The following is a 27,093-nucleotide window of genomic DNA, read 5'->3' as shown; positions in this document are numbered from 1 at the left end:
AAAAGCATCAATTCTTTTGTGCTCAGGTTTCTTTACCTTCCAACTCTCAAATCCATATACGACTACTGGAAAAACCATAGTGTTGACTAGATGACCTTTGCTGGCAAAGCAGTGCTTCTTCTTTTTAATATGCTGTCTAGGTTGGTCATAGAGTTTCTTCCAAGGAGCAAGCATCTTTTAATTTCATGGCTGCAGTCACCACCTGCAGTGATTTTGGAGCCCAAGAAAAATAAAATCTGTCACTGTTTCCATTGTTTCCCCATCTATTTGCCATGAAGTGATGAGACCAGATACCATGATCTTAGTTTTCTGAATGTTGAGTTTTAAGCCGGCTTTTTCACTCTCCTCTTTCACTTTCCTCAAGAGGCTCTTTAGTTTTTCTTAACTTTAAGCCACAAGGGTGGTATCATCTGCATATCTGAGGTCATTGATATTTCTCCCAGCAATCTTGATTCCAGCTAGTGCTTCATCCAGCCCAGTATTTCAAATTGCCAACATCCATTGGATCATAGAAAAAGCGAGAAAATTCCAGAAAAACATCTACTTCTGCTTCATTGACTATGCTAAAGCATTTGACTGTGTGGATCACAGTCACACTGTGGAAAATCGTTAGAGTTGGGAATGCCAGATCACCTTACCTGCTTCCTGAGAAACTTGTATGCATGTTAGGAAGCAAAATTTAGAACTGGACATGGAACAACGGACTGGTTCCAAATTGGGAAAGGGATACGTCAAGTCCATATATTGTCACTCTGCCTGTTTAAGTTATATGCAGAGTACATCATATGAAATGCCAGGCTGGATGAAGCATAAGTTGGAATCAAGACTGCCATGAGAAATATCACTAACCTCGGATGATCATGTCAACTGTGAATAAAGATTATTTTAGTTCTTCTTTTCCAATCTCAGTGTCTCTCCCACCACTCCACCCTGCCACCCTTATTGCGCTAACGAGGACGTCCAGTGCAATGTTGTGAAGAAGTAGTGAGTGCAGGCATCTTTGTTTCTGATCTTAGAGAGAAAGCATTCAGCCATTCACCATTAAGTATTATGTCGGCTGCAGGCTTTTCATAGATGATCTTCATCAAGTTGAGGAGGCTCTCATCTATTCTTAATTTGCCAAGAATTTTAATTATAAATGTTAGCTAGACTTTTGTAAATACTTTTTCTGCATCTTTTTGAGATCATCATATCCAGTTTTCTTTTTTAAGTCTGAAAATTTGGTGAATTGCATTGATTGATTTCCAAATGTCAAACCAATCTTGTATTCCAAGGATAAACTCCATTTGTTTATAATATTACTTATTATCATGTTCATGAGAGAATACTGGTTTGTTATTTTTTGTAGTTTTTCCCCCCTCATAAACCTTGAATAGTTTTTTATCAGATAACACTAGTCTCATAGAAAATGATATAAATTTTCCTGTAAGTACTTCTTTAGCTGCATTCCCCCAATTTTAGTATGTTGTCTTTTCATTTTTTGTTAAACCAAAAATATTTTCAAGTTCCTTTTGTGACTTCTTTGACTTATGGATTATTTGAAGATATGCTGTTTAATATCCAAGTATTTGGAGGTTTTCCAGAAATCAAGAAATGTTTCTGTTATTTTACTCTGTTTTAAATTATTTTTAATTTCATCATGATTAGAAAACTTCCTTTGTGTGATTTTAATTCTTTTAAATTTGTAGGTATTTATTTCATGGCCCAGAATATGGTGTATTTTGGTGAAGGCTTTTCATGTGCACTTGAAAAGAATTTGTTTTCTTTGGTTGAGTTCAGTGCTCTATAAATGCCAATTATGTCAAGTTGGTTGGTTGTGTTACTCCAACCTTCTATGCTGCTGCTGCTGCTAAGTCGCTTCAGTCGTGTCCGACTCTGTGCGACCCCATAGACAGCAGCCCACCAGGCTTCCCCGTCCCTGGGATTCTCGAGGCAAGAACACTGGAATGGGTTGCCATTTCCTTCTCCAATGCATGAAAGTGAAAAGTCAAAGTGAAGTCGCTCAGTCATGTCTGACTCTTAGTGACCCCATGGACTGCAGCCTACCAGGCTCCTCCATCCATGGGATTTATTGCCCACTTTAGGCAAACTTTCTCTGGTTGTGGCCAGCAGGGGCTACTCTTTGTTGCAGTGTGTGGGCTTCTCATTGCTGTGGCTTTGCTTGTTGTGGAGCACAGGTTCTGGGTACACAGGCTTTAGCAGTTGCAGCTCACAGGCTCAACAGTTGTGACCTGCATGCTCTAGAATGCAGGCTCAGTAGTTATGGCACATGGGCTTAGTTGCACCATGGCATGTGGAATCTTTCTGGACCAGGGATTGAACTTGTGTCTTTTGCATTGGTAGGCATTTCTTATCCACTACACCACCAGGGAAGTCCAGTAATTATGCAATGTTTGATGAAGTTTTTCAATATAAGAGAAAAGGAGTATAATTGTGGAATCAGGAACTTAAGTATAACTTGATTGGCAACATCAATATTAGCTCATTACTTTGCAGTATAAAAATGTTCAGTTCAGTTCAGTTCAGTCACTCAGTCGTGTCTGACTCTTTGCGACCCCATGAATCGCAGCACACCAGGCCTCCCTGTCCATCACCAACTCCCGGAGTTCACTCAAACTCATGTCCATCGAGTTGGTGATGCCATCCAGCCATCTCATCCTCTGTCGTCCCCTTTTCCTTCTGCCCCCAATCCCTCCCAGCATCAGAGTCTTTTCCAATGAGTCAACTCTTCGCATGAGGTGGCCAAAGTACTGGAGTTTCAGCTTTAGCATCATTCCTTCCAAAGAACACCCAGGGCTGATCTCCTTTAGAATGGACTGGTTGGATCTCCTTGCAGTCCAAGGGACTCTCAAGAGTCTTCTCCAACACCACAGTTCAAAAGCATCAATTCTTCGGCACTCAGCTTTCTTCACAGTCCAACTCTCACATCCATACATGACCACAGGAAAAACCATAGCCTTGACTGTTACTGCTGCTAAGTCACTTTAGTCGTGTCCGACTCTGTGTGACCCCAGAGATGGCAGCCCACCAGGCTCCCCCGTCCCGGGGATTCTCCAGGCAAGAACACTGGAGTGGGTTGCCATTTCTTTCTCCAATGCATGAAAGTGAAAAGTGAAAGTGAAGTCACTCATCGTATCTGACTCTTCGTGACCCCATGGACTGCAGCCTACCAGTCTCCTCCATCCATGGGATTTTCCAGGCAAGAGTACTAGAGTGGGGTGCCACTGCCTTCTCCATAGCCTTGACTAAACAGACCTTTGTTGGCAAAGTAATGTCTCTGCTTTTGAATATGCTATCTAGGTTGGTAATAACTTTCCTTCCAAGGAGTGTCTTTTAATTTCATGGCTGCAGTCACCATCTGCAGTAATTTTGGAGCCCAAAAAGATAAAGTCTGACACTGTTTCCACTGGTTTCCCGTCTATTTCCCATGAAGTGATGGGACCAGATGCCATGATCTTTGTTTTCTGAATGTTGAGCTTTAAGCCAACTTTTTAACTCTTCTCTTTCACTTTCATCAGGAGGCTTTTTAGATTCTCTTCACTTTCCGCCATAAGTGTGGTGTCATCTGCATATCTGAGGTTATTGATATTTCTCCCGGCCATCGTGATTCCAGCTTGTGCTTCTTCCAGCCCAGTGTTTCTCACCATGTACTTTGTGTATAAGTTAAACAAGCAGGGTGACAATATACAGCCTTGACGTACTCCTTTTCCTATTTGGAACCAGTCTGTTGTTCCATGTCCAGTTCTAACTGTTGCTTCCTGACCTGCATTCTCAAGGGGCAGGTGAGGTGGTCTGGTATTCCCATGTCTTGAAGAATTTTCCACAGTTTATTGTGATCCACACAGTCAAAGGTTTTGACATAGTCAATAAGGCAGAAGTAGATGTTTTTCTGGAACTCTCTTGCTTTTTCGATGATCCAGCAGATGTTGGCAATTTGATCTCTGGTTCCTCTGCCTTTTCTAAAACCAGCTTGAACATCAGGAAGTTCACAGTTCATGTATTGCTGAAGCCTGGCTTGGAGAATTTTTAGCATAACTTTACTAGTGTGTGAGATGAGTGCAATTGTGCAGTAGTTTGAGCATTCTTTGGCATTGCCTTTCTTTGGGATTGGAAGGAAAACTGATCTTTTCCAGTCCTGTGGTGACTGCTGAGTTTTCCAAATTTCCTGGCATATTGAGTGCAGCACTTTCACAGCATCATCTTTCAGGATTTGAAATAGCTCAACTGGAATGCTATCACCTCCACTAGCTTTGTTCGTAGTGATGCTTTCTATGGTCCACTTGACTTCACATTCCAGGATGTCTGGCTCTAGGTGAGTGATCATACCATCGTGATTATCTGGGTCGTGAAGATCTTTTTTGTACAGTTCTTCTGTGTATTCTTGCCACCTCTTCTTAATATCTTCTGCTTCTGTTAGGTCCATACCATTTCTGTCCTTTATCGAGCCCATCTTTGCGTGAAATGTTCCCTTGGTATCTCTAATTTTCTTGAAGAGATCTCTAGTCTTTCCCATTCTGTTGTTTTCCTCTATTTCTTTGCATTGATCGCTGAAGAAGGCTTTCTTATCTCTTCTTGCTATTCTTTGGAACTCTGCATTCAGATGCTTGTATCTTTCCCTTTCTATTTTGGTTTTCACTTCTATTCTTTTCACAGCTATTTGTAAGGCCTCCCCAGACAGCCATTTTGCTTTTTTGCATTTCTTTTCCATGGGGATGGTCTTGATCCCTGTCTCCTGTACAATGTCATGAAACTCAGTCCATAGTTCATCAGGCACTCTATCTATCAGATCTAGTCTCTTAAATCTGTTTCTCACTTCCACTGTATAATCATAAGGGATTTGATTTAGGTCATACCTGAATGGTCTAGTGGTTTTCCCTACTTTCTTCAATTTTAAATAATAATTTAATAACTGAATAAAAATGTAATACCTACCATTTAAAAAATTATGGTATAACCAACATAAAATTTATCATCTTAACTATTTATCTTGACTATTTTCAAGTGTGTAGTTCAGTAGTTAGTTAATTACTTTTTAAAGAGGTTTAAGTAGTAAGAAGAAAATTCTGTACATTTACTTAACACAGTTACCATTTTTGGTGTTCTTCATTCCTGTATGTTTCTAGATTTTTACTTAGAATCACTTTTCTTCTTCAGCTTTTATGTATCTGAAAAGTGTTCCTACCTTTTTATTTTATTTTTTTAAATTAATTTATTTATTTTATTTGAAGGCTAGTTACTTTACAATATTGTAGTGGTTTTTGCCCTACATTTGACATGAATCAGCCATGGGTGTTTTGCTGAGTTGGCTGATATTATTTTTTCTTCTCAGGGGTCTATTTTCCTGCTTCTTTGAATGTGTGGCAATTGATTACTACATGGTAGACATTGTTAATTTATGTGATTTTGAGTACCCAAGTTTTTTTTTTATTCCTTTAAATATCTGGGGAGTTTGTTCTTGTATGTATGTGGTGTGTGCTCAGTTGCTCAGTCATGTTTGACTCTCTGCATCTCCCCGGACTGTAGCCCACCAAGCTCCTCTGTCCGTGGGATGTCTCAGGCAAGAATACTGGAGTGGGTTGCCATTCCCTTTTCCACTGTTCTTATATACTGTCAAGTAAACTTGGATATGATTTGATTCCTTTGAGACTTGCTTTTAATATTTGTTAGATAGGTCCAGAATGCCTTTTAGTGTAATCCTTACATGTCAGTTTCTTTAGGGGACAAAAAAAGGTTGAGAATGGTATAGAGTAAGTCTAAAAGGTACCGAAGTCACTTCAGTCGTGTCCAACTATTTGTGACCCCAAGGACTGTAGCCTGCCAGGCTCCTCCGTCCAAGGATTTTCTGGAAGAATACTGGAGTGGGTTGCCATTTGCTTCTCCAGGGGATCTTCCTAACCCAGGGACTGAACCTGGTTCTCCCTCATTGCAGGCAGACTCTTTACCATCTGAGCCACCAGGGAATGCCTATGCCTGGTGAATAGGTCATATTAATCTCACATATAAAAGTAAATGCTGATTTTCATCTCATGTGGCAAAAGATTGTGATTTCCTTGAGGTCAAATAGAATTTGTCTTTTTCCACTTATATCTTAGATATTAACAGTTTCTAGCAAGCATTTATTAAATATTTGCTTTCATTGTTTTTTAAAAAATAACTATAATCTTTCATCTTATTTTTAAAATAACATGTAATTATTTTTACTAGTGATAGAAATTTTTGAAAATATATACTTCTTTAATAATTCTAAGTATTTCATCAACCTACATTTGCTGCATCCATTGTATTTTTCTAATTTTTCTTTTCTTTTCCATATCTTGCCTTCTCTTCAGTTTGGAGAAATGGAATTCACTTTCCTTTTTGTCTCCCACCATCACATTTTCAGTAGGCCTCCAAAACTATTGAGAAATGAAAAATGAATACACAAAATATTAAATTACTGATTGTGAGGTTATCTGACTATAAACAAGAACTTCTGTGTGTTCAGTAGGAATATACCAAAGTAGAAATAGAGGAGAGGATAGACCCTTTTAAGATATTTCTAATTAAGTGAATAGCACATTGAGCCTTAAGAGACACATGCCATAGAAAAACTAAAGAGAATTAGTGTACTGAGGTAGTATTTAATAAGTATTTGTTGAATGAATAAGTGAATAGACATATTCTAGGAGTGTTTTAGTTTCTCATAAGAACAGAGCTGACCAGTAGGTGCTACTGACTTTTGAAGACTCTAATCCTCAGTACCTTGGCCACCTGATGGGAAGAGCCAACTCACTGGAGAAGAAAAGACCCTGATGCTGGGAAAGATTGAGGGCAAGAGGAGAAGAGAATGACAGAGGATGAGATGGTCAGGTGGCATCACTGACTCAATGGGCATGAGTTTGAGCAAACTCAGGGAGACAGTGAAGGACAGGGAAGCCTAGTGTGTTGCAGTTCATGGGGTCACAAAGAGTTAGACACAACTTAGCAACTGAACAATAACAACAAATCCTCAAGGAATATGGGCACCCTCCAAGAATACAGAAATCTCACCATTGTATCTTAAGACTTCGTGATTTCCCCATATGATGCTTATACTAGCTGGTTGCTTGTTTTCTTATTTCCAGTTCATTCCTCCTCTCTCACCACATACACATTAAATAACAAAGAGGAGAGTTTATCCCCCACAACACTCTGAATTTGCCTATTAAAGCACTGTACTGAAATATCCTGTTTACTTGACTCTCTCCTTAATTAAAAGGCAAACTACTTCAGCGGAGCAATATTTTTATTTACCATTGCTTATTAAGCATCTAGTAAAATGCCATATATCTGACTGGTATGCAATAAAATTTGTTGACTGAATGAATGAATTCACACTTTGATCATTTTTCGTACTTAGTATATCCAATATACCACATTCTACAATTTGTATATCAGAGATTGAGGGATTTGAATGAAGATACTTGAGCCATATAAACAAACATCCAGAACTATACAACCAGATAATGTTAACTTTTAAAATATAAGTCAACAAATATCCTTGGATAAAAAATATTTCCACAAAAAGGAGATTAAACAAACATGTCTATAGAAAAATTCTCAAATCACATATATGCATTAGAAACCATGTATATTTTAAATCATTCTGTTTAGTTCATATAAATACATGTTATATTTTTCAACACCATGAAAACCCAAGTGATTTCCCACTAGGGTCTGCTGTTACAAGCTCTGTACAAAAAATGGGATATTACTCTCAAGAACACCCACTTCTTGTCCAGGGATTAATTACAGTTAGTAACATCTTCAGATTTGCTTTATTATAAAGATGGGTAATTGCTGAGTGCCAGAGAGTATCTAAAGATGGTCTAGACTCAAAGCTGTTTATTAAAAGCAGAAGCAGATGTTAAAAAAAAAAGATATATTAAAAAATAAGATATATTGCTGAATCTTGAAGTATACTAGTTGCCCCAGAGTAGTTAAGCAAATTTTATCAGTTAAATTAGTAGAATTTATTATTTTAAAAAAATCTGAAAATTAACTTTCAGAAGGACAGATAGGTTTCTAAGCATATAACATAAAAAATTATTAATATTTATCTGTTCTTACTGTCTCACAAACAGGCCTCCAGCCATTGTTCTCTATACGACGGTACCAGCCACTGTAATCCTCTTCCTGAAGATCATCACTTTTAATATGAGATGTACGTTTTGCTGGAAGTTTTGTGTAGTCTCTAGGGCTATTAGCACACAGATCTTCAATATGTCTGTGAGTGAAAATTTTATAGTATATTTCAGGTGGAAATTTAACCTGTAGATGGAAAAGTTAAAACAACCGTATCAATTTAATTAGGAAAATGGTCTATGTTTTTTAAAATTACGTCTTTTAAATTTCATATAAATGTGCTTTAATACTACTAAATAAGAATGTATTCATACTTACACCACCTAATCTGAATCGTACATTAATACCAGCAGCAGCATCTAGAAGTTCTGCCTATAAAAAAAAATTAGTCTTCAACATTCTATATATATCAGTTCATAATTTCTCACTCTATTATATTAAATAGCTACTGAATATTGATTACTTATGAAATAGATGAGGTGAATAAGCCTCAAATAGTTAATTTTAAATTAGAAAGTATCAGAATTTATTTTTTTATAGATACTCAATAAGTAAAACAATTTACATGATAACTGGGAAAATGATACCAAACTGTTTCCTTTCTATGTAATGTAAAAGTTTAAGTGCCAGGTGATTTATAGTCATAAAACAGAAGTGTTTTTTTAACGCCTCAAATATATTTTCATATTAAATATTATCTTCTAGGTTGGGAAGATGCCCTGGAGAAGGAAAAGGCTACCATTCCAGTATTCTGGCCTGGAGAATTCCATGGACTATACAGGCCATGGGGTCACAAAGAGTCAGACTCAATTGAGCAACTTTCACTTTCACTCTAGGTAGATTCAGAGAAAAAAATGTGACTAGTGAATCTGAGTTTAATACCAGCTGACCTTTCCTAGCTAGCTTTTGATTTTAAATCAAAAATCTATGTTTAAATTTTGTAAGAATTGTATATAATTGGTCTTCTAAAATTTAGTGCCCCACACCAAATGGAAAATAGAGAAAAAAAATCTTGGTCCCCAACCTGTCTCCTGATTATATTAAGTTAGATGAGAAAACAGATGTTATCTTAAATTGTTCAACCTGAAAGACAACATTAGTTTTGCATAATTTTCTAACTAAAAAATTAAATACATGCACACACACATGTTCCCTGATTTATGATTGGTTTGACTTACAACTTTTCATCTTTATGATGGGTGCAAAAGTGATACACATGCAGTAGAAACCATACTACTAATTTTGAACTTTGATCTTTTTCCAGGTTAGTGATACACTGTATGATACTCATCTGTCCTGTGATGCTGGACAGCAGCAGTGATAGAGATAGAGTATACAAAATACTAATATCAGAAATGAAAGATGGGCCATTACTACTGATTCCATGGACACTAAAAGGATAATGAACAAATATGAACAACTCTATGCCCCAAAATTTGATAACCTAAACTAAATGGATTAATTCCTTGAAAGACACAACCTATCAAAACTCACATAAGGAGAAATAGACAATCTGAATAGATCAATATCTAGTAAAGATATTGAATCAATAATTAACCTTTCAAAGTAGAAAACACCATGCCTATATGAGTTCATGGGTGAATTCAACCAAACATTTAAGGAAGACAAGGTAGTGGAAATCACCCAAGCTGAACAGAGAAAACAGAAAAAAAATTTAAATAAGGATAGCTTAGGAGACCTCTGGGACAACATGAAGCATACTCACATTTGCATTATAGGGATCCCAGAAGGAGATGAAGGAGAGAAATTGGCAGATAATTTATTTTAAAAAGTAATAGGTAAAAAATTTCCCTAACCTGGGGAAAGAAACAGACATCAAGTTTCAGGAAGCATGGACAGTCCAAAATTAGATAAACTCTAAGGGGTCCACTACAAGACACACTTTAATTAAAATAGCAAAAATTAAGGATAAAAGGGAACCTTAAAAGCAGGAAGGGAAAAATAACTAGTTACATGAAAGGGATTGCCCATAAAACTACCAGCTGACTGTTCAGCAGAAACTCTGTAGGCCAGAAGGGTGTGGCACAATATATTCAAAGTGATAAAAGGAAAAAAATCTATAACCAAGATTACTCCACCTGGCAATGCTATCATTCAAATTTGAAGTAGATACAGAGGTTTACAGGCAAGCAAAAGCTAAAGGGGTTTGGCATCACTAAACCAACTTTACAATAAACGTTAGAAGGACTCCTCTAAGGAAAAACTAGAAACATAAAAACTATGAAAGAAGTATAAAAATTATGAAAGGAAAAATCTAATTCTTAAAGACAAATGCATAGTAAAGGTAGTAGATCAACTACTACTAGGTAGTAGGGAGGATAAAAGACAAAAGTGGCAAAATATCTAAATTAACAATAAGGAGTTAAGGGATGTAAAAAAAAATAGCTGTAAAATATATCAAAAACATTAAACATAAGGGAGTAACAAGTACAAATTCAGGGTTGTTAAAATGCTTTCAAACTTAAGAGATCTTTAAATTTATGTGTGTGTGTGTGTGTGTGTGTGTGTGTGTGTGTGTGTAGACACACATGCACATCTCATGGTAATCACAAGCCAAAACCTTATAATAGATAAACAAACAAAAAAGGAGAAAGGAACCCAAAATAACATAAAGATAGCCATTAAATCACAAGGGATTAGAGCAAAAGAAGAAAGGAACAAAAAAGAACTATAAAAACAATCAGAAAATAATTAACAAATGATAATAACAACATGCTGCTGCTGCTGCTACTAAGTCGCTTCAGTCCTATCCGACTCTGTGCGACCCCATAGACGGCAGCCCACCAGGCTCCCCCGTCCCTGGGATTCTCGAGGCAAGAACACTGGAGTGGGTTGCCATTTCCTTCTCCAATGCATGAAAGGGAAAAGTGAAAGTGAAGTCGCTCAGTCGTGTCCAACTCTTCATGACCCCATGGTCTGCAGCCTACCAGGCTCCTCTGTCCATGGGATTTTCCAGTACTGGAGTGGGGTGCCATTGCCTTCTCCAATTAACAACATACTTATGAGTAATTACTTTAAATGCAAATGGACTAAATGCTCCAATCAAAAGACATAGGGTGGCAGATACAAAATGGATACAAAACAGGACTCTACAATAGATCTACTTAAGATCTAGAGACACATCCAGACTGAAAGAGAGGGGATGGAAAAAGGTATTCTGTGCAATGGAAATCAAAAGAAAGTCAGGTAGGAATACTTGTATCAGACTCAGTTCAGTTCAGTTCAGTCGCTCAGTCTGTGTCCAACTCTTTACTAAATAGACCTTAAAACAAAGACTGCATCAAGAGACAAAGAAGGACAATGCATAATGATAAAAAGGATCCATCCAAAAAGAATACAAAACAATTTTAAATATAAATGCACTCAATACAGGAACACCTAAGTATATAAAGAAAACATTAATGGATATAAAGAGAGAAATGGACTTTAACACTCCATTTTCAAGAATGGACAGATCATTCAGACAGAAGATCAGTTAAAAAACACTGACCTTAAAGAGCTCTCTCTCTTTTTCTCTCGATGTGTCTGGATAATGTGTCATCAGTTTAGTGTTTTTCAAAGTACCACCTCTTACTTTCATTAATCTTTCCTGTTTTTATTTTTGGTTTCTATTTCACTAATTTCTGCTCTGATCTTCATGATTTCATTCCTTCTATTAAATTTGGGTTTTGTTTTTCTTTTTTCTAGCTCTTTTAGATGTAAAAGAAAAGGTGCTCAACATTGCTAATCATTAGAGAAATGTAAGTCAAATCCACAGTGATATATCTGACACTATCAGAATGGTAGTTCTTCAAAAAAAAAAAAAAAAGGGACAGGGCTCAAATCAACAAAATTAGAAATGAAAAAGGAGAAACTACAAGTGAATCCTTTGCAGAAATACAAAGGATCATAAGAGACTACTACAAACAACTATATGCCAATGAAATTGACAGCCTGGAAGAAATGAACAAATTCTTGGAAAGGTACAATTTTCAAAGACTGAACCAGGAAGAATTAGAAAAGATTAACAGACCAATCACAAGTAATGAAATTAAAACTATAATTAAAACTCTTCCAACAAACAAAAGTCTAGGACCAAATAGCTTCACAGGAAAATTCTATCAAACATTTAGAGAAAATCTAACACCTATCCTTCTCAAAGTCTTCGAAAAAACTACAGAGAGAGAAAAACTCCCAAACTCATTCCATAAGGCTGTTATCACTACCACCCTCATAACAAAAGCAGACAAACATATCACAAAAAAGGAAAATTATAGGCCAATAATGTTAACTAACATAGATGCAAAAATCCCCAACATAATACTAGTAAGCAGAATCCCACAGCATATTAAAAGCGTAGTATACCAAGATCAAGTGGGATTTATCCAAGGGATGTAATGATTCTTCAATATATGCAAATCAATCAATGTGATATACCATATTAAAAAGTAAAGATTAAAAACAATATGATAATCTCAAGAGATGCAGATGATACTTTTGACAAAATTTAACACCAAAGACTTCCCTGGTGGCTCAGATGGTAAAACATTTGTCTACAATGTGGGAGACCCGGGTTCAATCCCTGGGTTGGGAAGATCCCCTGGAGAAGGAAATGGCAATCCACTCCAGTACTATTGCCTGGTAAAATCCCGAGTACAGAGGATCCTGGTAGGCTACAGACCATGGGATCGCAAAGAGTCGGATATGACTGAGCGACTTCACTTTCACTTTCACTTTCAACACCTATTTATCATAAAAATTCTCCAGAAAATGGGCATAGAGGGAAACTACCTCAATATAATAAAGGCAATATACAACAAACCCACAACTAACAACATTCTAACTGGTGAAAACTGAAAGCATTTCCTTTAGGATCAGGAACAAGAAAAGGATATAGACCCTTGAACTTTTTTTTTGAAATAATTTTAGAAGTCCTAACCATGGCAATTGAAGAAGAAAAGAAATAAAAGTAATCCAAATTGGAGAAGAAGTAATTGTCACTGTTGCAGATGACATGATGTGACACCTGGAAAATCCTAAAGATACAACCAGAAAACTACTCAGCTCAGTTCAGTTCAGTTGCTCAGTCACATCCAAATCTTTATGACCCCAGGGACAGCAGCACGCCAGGCTTCCCTGTCCATCACCAACTCCCGGAGTTTGCTCAGACTCATGTCCATCCAGTTGGTGATGCCATCCAACCAATCTCATCTTCTGTTGTCCCCTTCTCCTCTTGCCTTCCATCTTTCCCAGCATCAGGATCTTTTACAATGAGTCAGTCTTCACATCAGGTGGCCAAAGTATTGGAGCTTCAGCTTCAGCATCAGTCCTTCCAATGAATATTCAGGACTGATTTCCTTTGGCATTGACTGGTTGGATCTCCTTGCAGTCCAAAGAACTCTCAAGAGTTTTCTCCAACATCACAGCTCAAAAGCATCAATTCTTCAGTGCTCAGCTTTCTTCATGGTCCAACTCTCACATCCATACAAGACTACTGGAAACCATAGCTTTGACTAGATGAAACTTTCTTGGCAAAGTAATGTCTCTGCTTTTTAATATGCTATCTAGGTTAGTCATAGCTTTTCTTCCAAGGAGCAAGTGTCTTTTAATTTCATGGTCGTACTAACAATCTGCAGTGATTTTGGAGCCAAGAAAAATAAAATCTGTCACGGCTTCCATGTTTCCCCATCTATTTGCCATGAAGTGATGGGACCAGATGCCATGATCTTAGTTTTCTGAATGTTGAGTTTAGAGCCAGCTTTTTCACTCTCCTCTTTCACTTGCATCAAGAGGCTCTTTAGTTCCTCTTCACTTTCTGCCATAAGAGTGGTGTCATCTGCCTATCTGCAGTTATTGATATTTCTCCCAGCAATCTTGATTCCAGCATATGCTTCATCCAGCCTGGCATTTTGCATGATGTACTCTGCATATAAGTTAAATAAGCAGCGTGACAATATACAGCCTTGACATACTCCTTTCACAATTTGGATCAAGTCCTGGTTCTAATTGTTGTTTCTTGACCTGCATACAGATTTCTCAGGAGGCAGATCAGGTGGTCTGGTATTCCCATCTCTTGAAGAATTTTCCACAGATTGTTGTGATCCATACAGTCAAAGTCTTTGGTGTAGTCAATAAAACAGAAATAGATGTTTTTCTGGAACTCTCTTGCTTTTTCCATGATTCACTGGACATCTGGCTCTAGGTGGGTATTCACACCATCATGGTTATCTGGGTCATGAAGGTATTTTTTGCATAGTTCTTCTATGTATTCTTGCCACCTCTTCTTAATATCTTCTGCTTCTGTTAGGTCCATACCATTTTTGTCCTTTATTGTGCCCATCTTTGCATGAAATATTCCCTTTGTATCTTTAATTTTCATGAAAAGATCCCTAGTCTTTTCCATTCTATTGTTTTCCTCTATTTCTTTTTATTGATTACTGAAGAAGGCTTTTTTTTTTTTTTTAATCTCTCCTTGCTGTTCTTTGGAACTCTGCATTCAAATGGATATATCTTTCCTTTTATCCTTTGCCTATAGCTTCTCTTCTTTTTTAGCTATTTGTAAGACCTCCTCAGAAAACCATTCTGCCTTTTTGCGTTTCTTTTTCTTGGGGATGGTTTTGATCACTGCCTCCTATACAATGTCATGAACCTCTGCCCATAGTTTTTTAGGCATCTATCAACTCTAATCCCTTGAATCTATTTGTCACTTCCACTGTATAATCGTACGGGATTTGATTTAGGTCATACCTGAATAGTCTATTGGTTTTCCCTACTTTCTGCAATTTAAGCCTGAATTTGGCAATAAGGAGTTCATGATCCAAGCCACAGTCAGCTCCTAATCTTGTTTTTGCTGACTGTATAGAGCTTCTCCATCTTTGGCTGCAAAGAATATAATCAATCTGATTTCAGTGTTGACCATCTGGTGATGTCCATGTGTAGAGTCATCTCTTATGTTGTTGGAAGAGGGTGTTTGCTATGACCAGTGCATTCTCTTAGCAAAACTCTTGTTAGCCTTTGCCCTGCTTCATTTTTACTCCAAGGCCAAACTTGTCTGTTACTCCAGGTATCTCTTGACTTCCTACTTTTGCATTCCAGTCCCCTATGATGAAAGGACATTTTTTTTTTTTTTTTTTTTTTGGTGTTAGTTGTAGAAGGTCTTCTAGGTCATTATAGAACCATTCAACTTCAGCCTCTTCAGCATTCATGGTTGCTGAATCCAAGTGGCATAGACTTGGATTACTGTGATACTGAATGGTTTGCCTTGGAAATGAACAGAGATCATTCTGTCTTTTTTGAGATTGCAACCAAGTACTGCAATTCGGACTCTTTTGTTGACTATGAGGGTTATTCCATTTCTTCTAAGGAATTCTTGACCACAGTAGTAGATGTAATGGTCATCTGAATTAAATTCACCCATTCCAGTCCATTTTAGTTCACTAATTCCTAAAATGTCAATGTTTACTCTTGCCATCTCCTATTTGACCACTTCCAAATTGCCTTGATTCATGGACCTAATATTCCAGCTTCCTATGCAATATTCTTTACAGCATCAGACTTTACTTCCATCACCAGTCACATCTACAACTGGGTGTTGTTTTCTCTTTGGTTCCATCTCTTCATTCTTTCCGGAGTTATTTCTCCACTCTTCTCCAGTAGCATATTGGGCACCTACCAACCTGGGTAGTTCATCTTTCAGTGTTCTACCTTTTTGCCTTTTCATACTATTAATGGGGTTCTCAAGGCAAGAATACTGAAGTGGTTTGCCATTCCCATTCTCCTTCCACGGACCACGTTTTGTCAAACTCTCCAGCATGACCCATCCATCTTGGGTGGCCCTACATGGCATGGCTCATGATTTCATTGAGTTAGACAAGGCTGTGGTCCATGTTATCAGTTTGGTTAACTTTATGTGACTGTGGTTTTCCTTCTGTCTGCCCTCTGCTGAATAATGGTAAGAGGCTTATGGAAGCTTCCTGATGGGAGAGACTGACTGTGGGTAAAACTGGAATTTGTTCTGATGGGACCATGCTCAGTAAATCTTTAATCTAATTTTCTATTGATTTTCTCTTGATGGGTGGCGCTGTTTTCCCTCCCTGTTGCTTGGCCTGAGGCCAAACTGTTGACCCAGCCTCCACTGTAAACTGCTGGACACTCACAGGCAAGTATGACTCAGTCTTTTGTGTGGACACTGCTCCTTTCTCCTAGTGCACACTAGGTTTTGTTAGTGCCCTCCCAGAGTAGGTTTCCCCAGTCCTGTGGAAGTTCTGTAATCAAATCCCACTGGCCTTTGAAGTCAAATTCCCTGGGGGTTCTCAGTCCCTTTGCCAGATCCCCAGGTTGGGAAATCTGTTGTGGGTCCTACAACTTTCTCAACAGTGTGAAAATTTCGTTGGTATAATAGTTCTGCAGATTGTGGGTCATCTGCTCAGAGGCCCCATGGTGGGTAACACTGCGTGACCCAGGTCTTCTGCAGCCAGTGCCCCTGTCCCTGAGGCAGGCCACTGCAGACCTGTACCTCCACAGGAGACACTCAAACACTCAAAGGTAGGTCTGACTCAGTCTCTGTGGGACCTCTGGGTCCTGGTGCAATAAAGTTTTGTTTGAGCCCTCCAAGCGTTTCTGGCAGGTATGGGGTTTGATTCTAAATGGGATTTCACCCCTCCTACCATGTTGCTGGGGCTTTTCCTTTGCCCTTGCACGTGGAGTATCCTTTTATGGTGGTGTCCTATATTTTTCTGTCAATGGTTGTTCAGCAGCGAGTTGTAATTTTGGAGTTCTTGCAGGAGAAGATGAGCGCATATCCTTCTATTCTGCCATCTTTCTGCTGGAAAACTACTCAGTTCAGTTCAGTCACTCAGTCGTGTCTGACTCTTTGCGACCCCATGAATCACAGCATGCCAGGCCTCCCTGTCCATCACTAACTCCTGGCGTTCACTCAAACTCATGTCCATCGAGTTGGTGATGCTATCCAGCCATCTCATCCTCTGTCGTCCCCTTCTCCTCCTGCCCCCAATCCCTCCCAACATCAGAGTCTTTTCCAATGAGTCAACTCTTTGCATGAGGTGGCTAACGTACTGGAGTTTCAGCTTTAGCATCATTCCTTCCAAAGAACACCTAGGGCTGATCTCCTTTAGAATGGACTGGTTGGATCTCCTTGCAGTCCAAGGGACTCTCAAGAGTCTTCTCCAACATCACAGTTCAAAAGCATCAATTCTTCAGTGCTCAGCTTTCTTCACAGTCCAACTCTCACATCCATACATGACCACAGGAAAAACCATAGCTTTGACTAGACTGACCTTTGTTGGAAAAGTAATGTCTCTGCTTTTCAATATACTATATAGGTTGGTCATAACTTTTCTTCCAAGGAGCAAGCATCTTTTAATTTCATGGCTGCAGTCATCATCTGCAGTGATTTTGGAGTCCAAAAAAAAAATAAAGTCTGACACTGTTTCCCCATCTATTTCCCATGAAGTGATGGGACCAGATGCCATGATCTTCATTTTCTTAATGTTGAGCTTCAGGCCAACTTTTTCACTCTCCTCTTTCACTTTCATCAAAAGGCTTTTTAGTTCCTTTTCACTTTCTGCCATAAGGGTGGTGTCATCTGCATATCTGAGGTTATTGATATTTCCCTTGGCAATCTTGATTCCAGCTTGTGCTTCTTCCAGCCCAGCGTTTCTCATGATGTACTCTGCATATAAGTTAAACAAGCAAGGTGACAATATACAGCCTTGACGTGCTCCTTTTCCTGTTTGGAACCAGTCTGTTGTTCCATGTCCAGGCTGTGACGGAACACAAGTGTGGCCAAGAGGAGCTACCCCACGTCCGGGGTCAGGGGCAGTGGCCCAGAGTGCCAGGCTACAACCGCGCAGGAATGGCCAGGAGGAGCTACCCCATGTCCGAGGTCAGGGGTGGCAGCTGAGAGGAGCTACCCCACGCCTGAGGAAAACTACTAGAGCTCATCAATGAATTCAGTAAAGTTGCAAGCTACAAAATTAATACACAGAAATCTCTTGCATTCCTATATACTAACAACAAAAGATCATAAAGAGAAATTAACAAAATAATTCCATTTACCATCGCAACGAAAAGCATAAAATAGCTAGGTTTGCCGACAAAGGTCTAGTCAAAACTATGGTTTTTCTGGTAGTCATACACAGATATCAGTTGGACCATAAAGAAAGCTGAGCTCCAAAAAATTGATGCTTTTGAACTGTGGTGTTGGAGAAGACTCTTGAGAGTCCCCTGGACTGGAAGGAGATCCAACCAGTCAATTCTAAAGGAAATCAGTCCTGAATATTCATTGGAAGGAGTGACGCTGAAGCTGAAACCCCAATATTTTGGCCATCTGATGCGAAGAACTGACTCACTGGAAAAGACCCTGATGCTGGAAAAGATTAAAGGCAGGAGGAGAAAGGGGTGACAGAGGATGAGATGGTTGGATGGCATCACTGACTCGATGGACATGAGTTTGAGCAGGCTTTAGGAGTTGGTAATGGACAGGGAAGCCGGGCATGCTGCAGTCCATGGGGTCACAGAGAGTTGGACACGACTGAGTGACTGAACTGAAATGAACTGATACCTACCAAAAAAGGCAAAAGGCCTGTGCTCAGAAAACTATAAAACACAAATGAAAGAAATCAAAGATACACAAACAGATGAAGAGACATAATATGTTCTTGGTTTGGTAAAACCAATATTGTGAAAATGACTATACTACCCAAAGCAAGATACAGATTCAATGCATTCCCTGTCAAATTACCAATGGCATTCTTCACAGAGTTGGAAGAAAAATTTTTACATTTTCTATGGAAACACAAAAGATCCTGAAAGTCAAATCAATCTTGAGAAAGAAATATGGAACTTGAGGAATCAGGCTCCCTGACTTCAGACTATATTACAAAGCTACAGTAATCAAGACTGTATAGTATAGGCACAAAAACAGAAACATAGATCAGTGGCCCAAAATAGAAAGCCCAGATAAACCTGCACACATATGGTCATGTAATCTACAACAAAGGAAGCAATGATATACAATGAAGAAAAGACAGCCTCTTCAATACATGGTGTTGGAAAAACTGGACAGCAACATTTAAAAGGATGAAAGTAGAACACTAACTAACACCATACACAAAAATAAACTCAAAATGGATTAAAGACCTAAATGTAAGACTAGATACTATAAAACTCTTAAGAGGAAAATAGGAAAACCACTCTGTGACATAAACCACAGCAAGGTCTTTTTTTTTTTTTTTAATATATATATATATATATATTTAACCTTTTAATTTATTTATTTTTAATTGAAGGATAATGATTATTACTTTAAAATATTTTGTTGATTTCTGCCATTTATCAACATGAATCAGCCATAGGTATACCTATGTTCCCTCCCTCTTGAACTTCCCTCCCACCTCCCACCCCATCTGACCCACCCCTCTAGGTTTTCAGAGGCCTGGTTTGAGTCCCTCTGTTATACAGCAAATTCCCACTGGCTATCTATTTTATATATGGTAGTGCATGTTTCCATGTTACTCTCTCCATTTGTCCCACCCTCTCTTTCCCTCTCCTGTGTCTACAAGTCTGTTCTCAATGTCTGTGCTGCCATTAGTTCAATTCAGTTCAGTTCAGTCACTCAGTCGTGTCCAACTCTTTGCGATCCCATGAATCGCAGCACACCAGGCCTCCCTGTCCATCACCATCTCCTGGAGTTCACTCAAACTCATGTCCATTGAGTCCATGATGCCATCCAGCCATCTATCTCATCCTCTGTCATCCCCTTTTCCTCCTGCCCCAAATCCCTCCCAGCATCAGAGTCTTTTCCAATGAGTCAACTCTTGGCATGAGGTGGCCAAAGTACTGGAGTTTCCCCTTTAGCATCATTCCTTCCAAAGAAATCCCAGGGCTGATCTCCTTCAGAATGGACTGGTTGGATCTCCTTGCAGTCCAAGGGACTCTCAAGAGTCTTCTCCAACACCACAGTTCAAAAGCATCAATTCTTTGGTGCTCAGCTTTCTTCACAGTCCAACTTCCACATCCATACATGACCACTGGAAAAACCATAGCCTTGACTAGACTGACTTTTGTTGGCAAAGTAATGTCTCTGCTTTTGAATATGCTATCTAGGTTGGTCATAACTTTTCTTCCAAGGAGTAAGCATATTTTAATTTCACAGCTGCAATCACCATCTGCAGTGATTTTGGAGCCCCAAAAAATAAAGTTTGACACTGTTTCCCCATCTATTTCCCATGAAGTGATGGGACCAGATGCCATGATCTTCATTTTCTGAATGTTGAGCTTTAAGCCAACTTTTTCACTCTCCTCTTTCACTTTCATCAAGAGGCTTTTTAATTCCTCTTCACTTTCTGCCATAAGGGTGGTGTCATCTGCATATCTGAGGTTATTGATATTTCTCCCGGCCATTGCTGCCCTACAAATATGTTCATCAGTACCATCTTTCTAAATTCCATGTATATGTGTCCATATACTATATTTGTTTTTCTCTTTCTGACTTACTTCACTCTGTATAATAGGCTCTAGGTTCATCCACCTCATTAGAACTGACTCAAATGCATTCCTCTTTATGGCTGAGTAATATTCCATTGTATGTATATACCACAGCTTCTTTATCTATTTATCTGTCCATGGATATCCAGGCTGCTTCCCTGTTCTAGCTATTGTAATAATGCTGCAATTAATATTGGGGTACATGCATCATTTTCAATTATGCTTTTCTCAGGGTATTTGCCCAGTAGTAGGATTGTTGGGTCATATGATACTATTAAGGGCTTCCCAGGTGGCACAAGTGGTAAACAAACTGCCTGCCAATGCAGGAGACATAAGAGATGTGGGTTTGATTCCTGGGTCAGAAAGATCCCCTGGAAGGGGAAATGGCAAACCACTCCAGTATTCTTGCCTGGAGAATCCCCATTAACAGAGGAGGCCAGAGGGCTACAGTCCACAGGGTCACAAAGAGTTGGACAAGACTGAAGTGACTGAGCACTCAAACACCCATGGTAGTTTTATTCCTAGTTTTTTAAGGAATCTCCATATTGTTCTCCTGAAACTCCAATATTTTGGTCACCTGATGCAAAGATCTAACTCATTTGAAAAGACCCTGATGCCAAGAAAGATTGAATGCAGGAGGAGAAGGGGATGACAGAGGATGAGATGGTTGGATGGCATCACCAACTCAATGGACATGAGTTTGGGTAAACTCCTGGAGTTGGTGATGGACAGGGAGGCCTGGCATGCTGAGGTTCATGGGGATGCAAAGTCAGACATGATGGCGCGACTGAACTGATACTGTTCTCCATAGTGGCTATATCAATTTCAGTTCAGTTCAGTTGCTCAGTCGTGTCCAACTCTTTGCAACCCCATGGACTGCAGCACACCAGGCTTTCCTGTCTATCACCAACTCCCAGAGCCTGCTCAAACTCATGTCCATTGAGTCGGTGATACCATCCAACCATCTCACACTTTGTTGTCCCATTCTCCTTCTGCCTTCGATCCTTCCCAGCAACAGGGTCTTTTCCAATGAGTCAGCTCTTCACATCAGGTGGCCAAAGTATTACATTCCCCCCAACAGTGCAAAGGCAGGATTTTTTGACCCACCTCCTTGAGTTAGGGAAAAAAAAATTTTTTTAATGGGACTTAAAAGCTTTTTAACACAAAGAAAACCATAAATGAGATGAAAAGACAATCCTCAGAATGTGAGAAAATATTTGCAAACAAAGCGATGAATGAAGGATAAATCTTCAAAATATACAAACAGCTGATGGAACCCAATAAAAAAAAAAAAAAACCCAATCAAAAAAAATGGGTGGAAAACTTAACAGACATGTCTCCAAAGATGAGAAACTGATGACAAAAGGCACATAAAAAGATGCTCAACACTGATAATTATTAGAGAAATGTAAATCAAAAGTAAAATGAAGTATCATTTTATACTGGTCAGAATGGCCACCATCAAAAAAATCTACAAACAATAAATGCCAGACAGGATGTGGAGAAAAGGGAGTTGTTGATGGGAATGTAAATTGATATAGCCACTGTGGAGAACAGTGTGGAAACTTAAAAAGCTCCACTTTAAAGAGCTAAAAAAGAACAATCATATGACCCAACAATCCCACTACAGGGCATATACCCAGAGAAAACTATAATTCAAAATGACACATGTGCTCCCATGTTCACTGCAGCACTGTTTACAATATCCAGGACATGGAAACCTAAATGTCCAATGATAGATGAATAGATAAAGAAGATATGCTACATATAAACAGTGGAATATTACTCGGCCATAAAAAGAAACAGAATTGAGTCATTTGTAGAGATGTGAATGAACTAGAGTCTGTCGTACAGAGTGAAGTAAGTCAGAAAGAGTAAAACAAATATATTAACGCATATATGTGGAATCTAGAAATGTACAGATTAACCCAGTTCCACGGCAAAGGTAGACCTGCAGATGTAGAGAACAGATATGTGGACACAGGGGGAATGTGAGGGTGGGATGAATTAAGAGATTAGCATTGATGTATATACACTATCATGTGTAAAATTGATAGTTAGTGGGAACCTGCTGTACTCCACAAGGAGCTCAGCTCAGTGCTCTGTGATGACCTACATGGGTGGGGTTGGGGGGTGGAGCGGGAGGAAGGTCTAAGATGGAGTGGATATATGTATACTGCTGCTGCTGTTGCTAAGTCGCTTCAGTCGTGTCCGACTCTGTGCGACCCCATAGACGGCAGCCCACCAGGCTCCCCCGTCCCTGGGATTCTCCAGGCAAGAAAACTGGAGTGGGTTGCCATTTCCTTCTCCAATGGATGAAAGTGAAAAGTGACAGTGAAGTCGCTCAGTCGTGTCCGACTCCTAGCTACCCCATGGACTGCAGCCCACGAGGCTCCTCCGTCCATGGGATTCTCCAGGCAAGAGTACTGGAGTGGGGTGCCATCGCCTTCTCTGGGATATATGTATAGGCAATGGCACCCCACTCCAGTACTTTTGCCTAGAAAATCCCATGGACGGAGGAGCCTGGTAGGCTGCAGTCCATGGGGTCGCTAGAGTCGGACACGACTGAGCGACTTCACTGTCACTTTTCACTTTCATGCATTGGAGAAGGAAATGGCAGCCCACTCCAGTGTTCTTGCCTGGAGAATCCCAGGGACGGGAGGCCTGGTGGGCTGCCCTCTATGGGGTCGCACAGAGTCGGACACAACTGAAGCGACACAGCAGCAGCAGCAGCAGCAAAGCTTATTCACTTCGTTGTACAACAGAAACTAATACAACATTGTAAAGCAATTATACTTCACTTGAAAAGAATAAAAAATAAAGGTATTTATACATCATGAAAAAAATATAATGTCCTTACCTCTTTAGGATTAATATATCTCACTATCTGACGTGGCTCCCCTTGTCTTCTTATGTTAATCAGACGTTTAAAGTGTTGGAATACAGCGACATTCTAAAGGTTCAAACAACAGGATTTTACTGTTGAAACTGGGTTTCCTACCTCTAATTAGCTTTTTGCATAATTAGGGAAAAATGAGTGAAAATCATGAGAGAGATTTTACTGTTGTGAAATAGATTTTAGAAATATCCAATCACTGTTTGCTTTCACAAGACAGGTAATATTGGTATTTTTCTCACAGGGGTTTACCCTTAAATTGGTAACTCTATTGCAAGGAAGTGTAAATAAAATGTCCAAAACTTTGGTTGTATCACTTTTGTATAGTCCAGAGTAATGTAGGAGAAAGACAAAACACAGCCTAGTGGTTAAGCACACTAAGTAAGGCATGATATTGTCTGGGCTCAAGTGTTAGTACTTACTAGCTGTGTAAGTACTTGATCCTGAACAAGCTGCTTAACCTCCGTGCTCAGTTTCTCATCTAAAATATGGGAATGACAGTACTGTTTCATACAGCTACGTTTAGGAATAAATGAGTTAACATTTGTAAAGCATTTAGAATAGCTTCCGGCACAGAAGAGCATTCAACAAATATTATCTATTATTATCATTACAAAAGCCTCCTTATTCCTGTAGTAATTCCACTGCTTTACCAACCTTATCTTCTTCTCATGTTAGTGCAAATTTAGTCAAACTACTCCAAGCAATTCTTGTATCCTGGAAAGCTATCTTTGGTAACTTTCCTCTCATACCTTATTCCTCCCAAAACCCTTAATAACTCTTAAAATGTTCCCCATCCGCTCCTTTGCTTATATTAAATCAAATCAAATAAAGCCAAGTTGAAGTAATCCTTAACACCAGTATCACAATATGAAGTCCCACCACAATTGCCTGTGGGAGACAGTGCAGCCCATATCAACACAAATAATATTCTTTCTGAAAGGAAGATGTAATATTCTTAAGTAAAACCCCAAATTGAGTATCAAGAAAAATTTATGATGGCTTGAAATCTGAACAGTATTTTCTAAATTTGTATATTACTGTATCAAACCACTTTCAAATTTAATGACTTAAAGCAAAAACCATTTTCTGTGGGTTGAAAGAGAACTTCTATTTTTGTGTGGAGTCATGTATTTGGGCCTAGACATTTGCTAGATCAGATTGGAGTTGGGTGATTTAATATGGTCTCACACGCTATCTGGGTCTTCAGCTTGGATTGTTGGAACATCTGTGGTGGCCTGGCTTCTCTCCCCACATACACTTTCAGTTAGAGTTTCTCTGCAGTGTGTAGGTTTCAAAGTATGAGAGATATAGACAGAGAGAGAGAAATTGCAAGGCCTTGTCGTGGAAGTTACACAGCATCACTTAGTTAGAATTCTATTGGTAAATTCAGGACCTAGCAGGTCTCAGGAGGTCTAGTGCAAAGTGTGACCCATAGTAAGTTCCATATATGTATGGAACCTTGTCCAAGAGTGGCTCAGAAGAGAAATACTTATAGGGGACAGAACTTCAAGCATCATACCCATTGTATACTATGCCTGGAAGGAAAGATGGCCAGTGATACAGATCTATAGATGGAGAATAACTGATGGTTTGGGTGGATGGTCAGGGATTTGGAAAGAAAATTGTTTTTTGGTTAGAAAAATTGTTGGGGAAGAGGGAAGACCCCTCACACTTGAGTACCAACTGTGAAGATATTCGTATCCCATATCAATTCTCAACAAAAAGCAATCTCAGCAAAGAAGAATATTAATAATCAAGTGGGCAAGTTGACCCATTCAGTCAGTCTTTTTGCCCTAGCCACTGTTCTTGTCCAATGGGCTCATGAACAAAATGGCCATGCCAACAGGAATGGAGGTTATTCATGGGATAAACAACATGAATTTTTACTCACTATATCTGGCTACTACGACTGCTGAGTGTCCACTTTGTCAAAGTAGAGAGCAACACTGATCCCCTGATACAGTCTCATTCCTTGAGGAAATTAACCAGGTTTCTTGTGGGATATCAGTTAGTTGGAACACTTGCATTACAGAAGGGCTAACACTTGATTCTCACTGGAATTGATACTTTATACTCCTGGATAGCTCTACATAGTCAGCAAAAACAAGACTAGGAGCTGACTGGGGCTCAGATCATGAACTCCTGATTGCAAAATTCAGATTGAAATTGAAGAAAGCAAGGAAATCCACTAGACTATTCAGGTATGACCTAAATCAAATCCTTTACGATTATGCAGTAGAAGTGACAAATATTTTCAAGGGATTAGATCTGACAGACTAAATGCCTGAGGAACTATGGGCAGAGGTTGGTGACACTGTACAGGAGGCAGTATTCTAAACCATCGCCAAGAACAAGAAAGGCAAAAAGGCAAAATGGTTGTCTGAGGAGGCCTTACACATTGCTAAGAAAAGAAGAGAAGCAAAAGGCAAAGGAGAAAAGGAAGATATACCCATCTGAATGCAGAGTTTCAAAGAACAGCAAGGAGAGATAAGAAAGCCTTCCTAAATAATCAGTGCAAAGAAATAGAGGAAAACAATAGGATGGGAAAGGTTAGAGATCTTTTCATGAAAACTAGAGATACCAAGGGAACATTTCATTCAAAGATGGGCACAATAAGGACAGAAATGGTATGGACCTAACAGAAGCAGAAGATATTAAGAACAGGTAGCAAGAATATACAGAAGAACTATACAAAAAAGATCTTAATGACCCAGATAACCATGATGGTGTGATCACTCACCTAGAGCAAGACATCCTGGAATGTGAAGTCAAGTGGGCCTAGAAAGCATCACTACAAACAAAGCTAGTGGAGGTGATGGAATTCCAGTTGAGCTATTTCAAATCCTAAAAGATGATGCTGTGAAAGTGCTGCACTCAATACACCAGCAAATTTGGAAAACTCAGCAGTGGTCACAGGACTGGAAAAGTCAGTTTTCATTTCAATCCCAAAGAAAGGCAATGTCAAAGACTGTTCAAACTACCGCACAATTGTACTCATCTCTCACACTAACAAAATAATGCTCAAAATTCTCCAAGCTAGGATTCAACAGTACATGAATTGAGAACTTCCAGATGTTCAAGCTGGATTTAGAAAAGGCAGAGGACCCAGCAATCAAATTGTCAACATCCACTGGATCATAGAAAAAGCAAGAGAGTTCCAGAAAAACATCTATTTCTGCTTTATTGACTACGCCAAAGACTTTGACTGTGTGGATCACAACAAATTGTGGAAAATTCTTCAAGAGATGGGATTACCAGATGACCTTACCTGCCTCCTGAAAAATCTGTATGCAGGTCAAGAAACAACAGTTAGAACTGGGCATGGAACAACGGACTTGTTCCAAATTGTGAAATGAGTATGTCAAGGCTACTCACCCTACTTATTTAACTTATATGCAGAGTAAATCATGTGAAATGCTGGGCTGGATGAAGAACAAGCTGGAATCAAGATTGCTGGGAGAAATATCAATAACCTCAGATATGCAGATGACACCACCCTTATGGCAAAAAGCAAAGAAAAAACAAAGAGCCTCGTGATGAAAGTGAAAGTGGAGAGTAAAAAAGTTAGCTCTAAACTCAACATT

The 27,093-nt window shown here is 39.1% G+C and overlaps 1 protein-coding gene across 4 annotated transcripts in view; it reads right to left on the bottom strand.

Moving 5' to 3' along the window:
- The window catches only part of C16H11orf65 (chromosome 16 C11orf65 homolog), a 118,048-nt gene that overhangs the window by 27,122 nt on the left and 63,833 nt on the right, over window positions 1–27,093 (bottom strand). Inside the window, exons 3-6 of one of the 4 annotated variants that reach the window (XM_006053337.3) lie at window positions 23,471–23,563; window positions 8,422–8,475; window positions 8,089–8,289; window positions 6,265–6,395 (exon numbers count right to left, since the gene is read on the bottom strand). In XM_006053337.3, coding sequence (XP_006053399.1) covers window positions 6,265–6,395; window positions 8,089–8,289; window positions 8,422–8,475; window positions 23,471–23,563 — 479 coding nt within the window. The remainder of the gene's footprint in view (window positions 1–6,264; window positions 6,396–8,088; window positions 8,290–8,421; window positions 8,476–23,470; window positions 23,564–27,093) is intronic. The other 3 variants (XM_025266939.2, XM_044929771.1, XM_044929772.1) reach the window with 3 other exon arrangements.

Source organism: Bubalus bubalis, chromosome 16 (assembly GCF_019923935.1).
Source record: "Bubalus bubalis isolate 160015118507 breed Murrah chromosome 16, NDDB_SH_1, whole genome shotgun sequence".
NCBI lineage: Eukaryota > Metazoa > Chordata > Mammalia > Artiodactyla > Bovidae > Bubalus > Bubalus bubalis.
The sequence above is the reverse complement of the archived record's forward strand: the minus strand, read 5'-3'. Positions and strand labels throughout refer to the sequence as shown.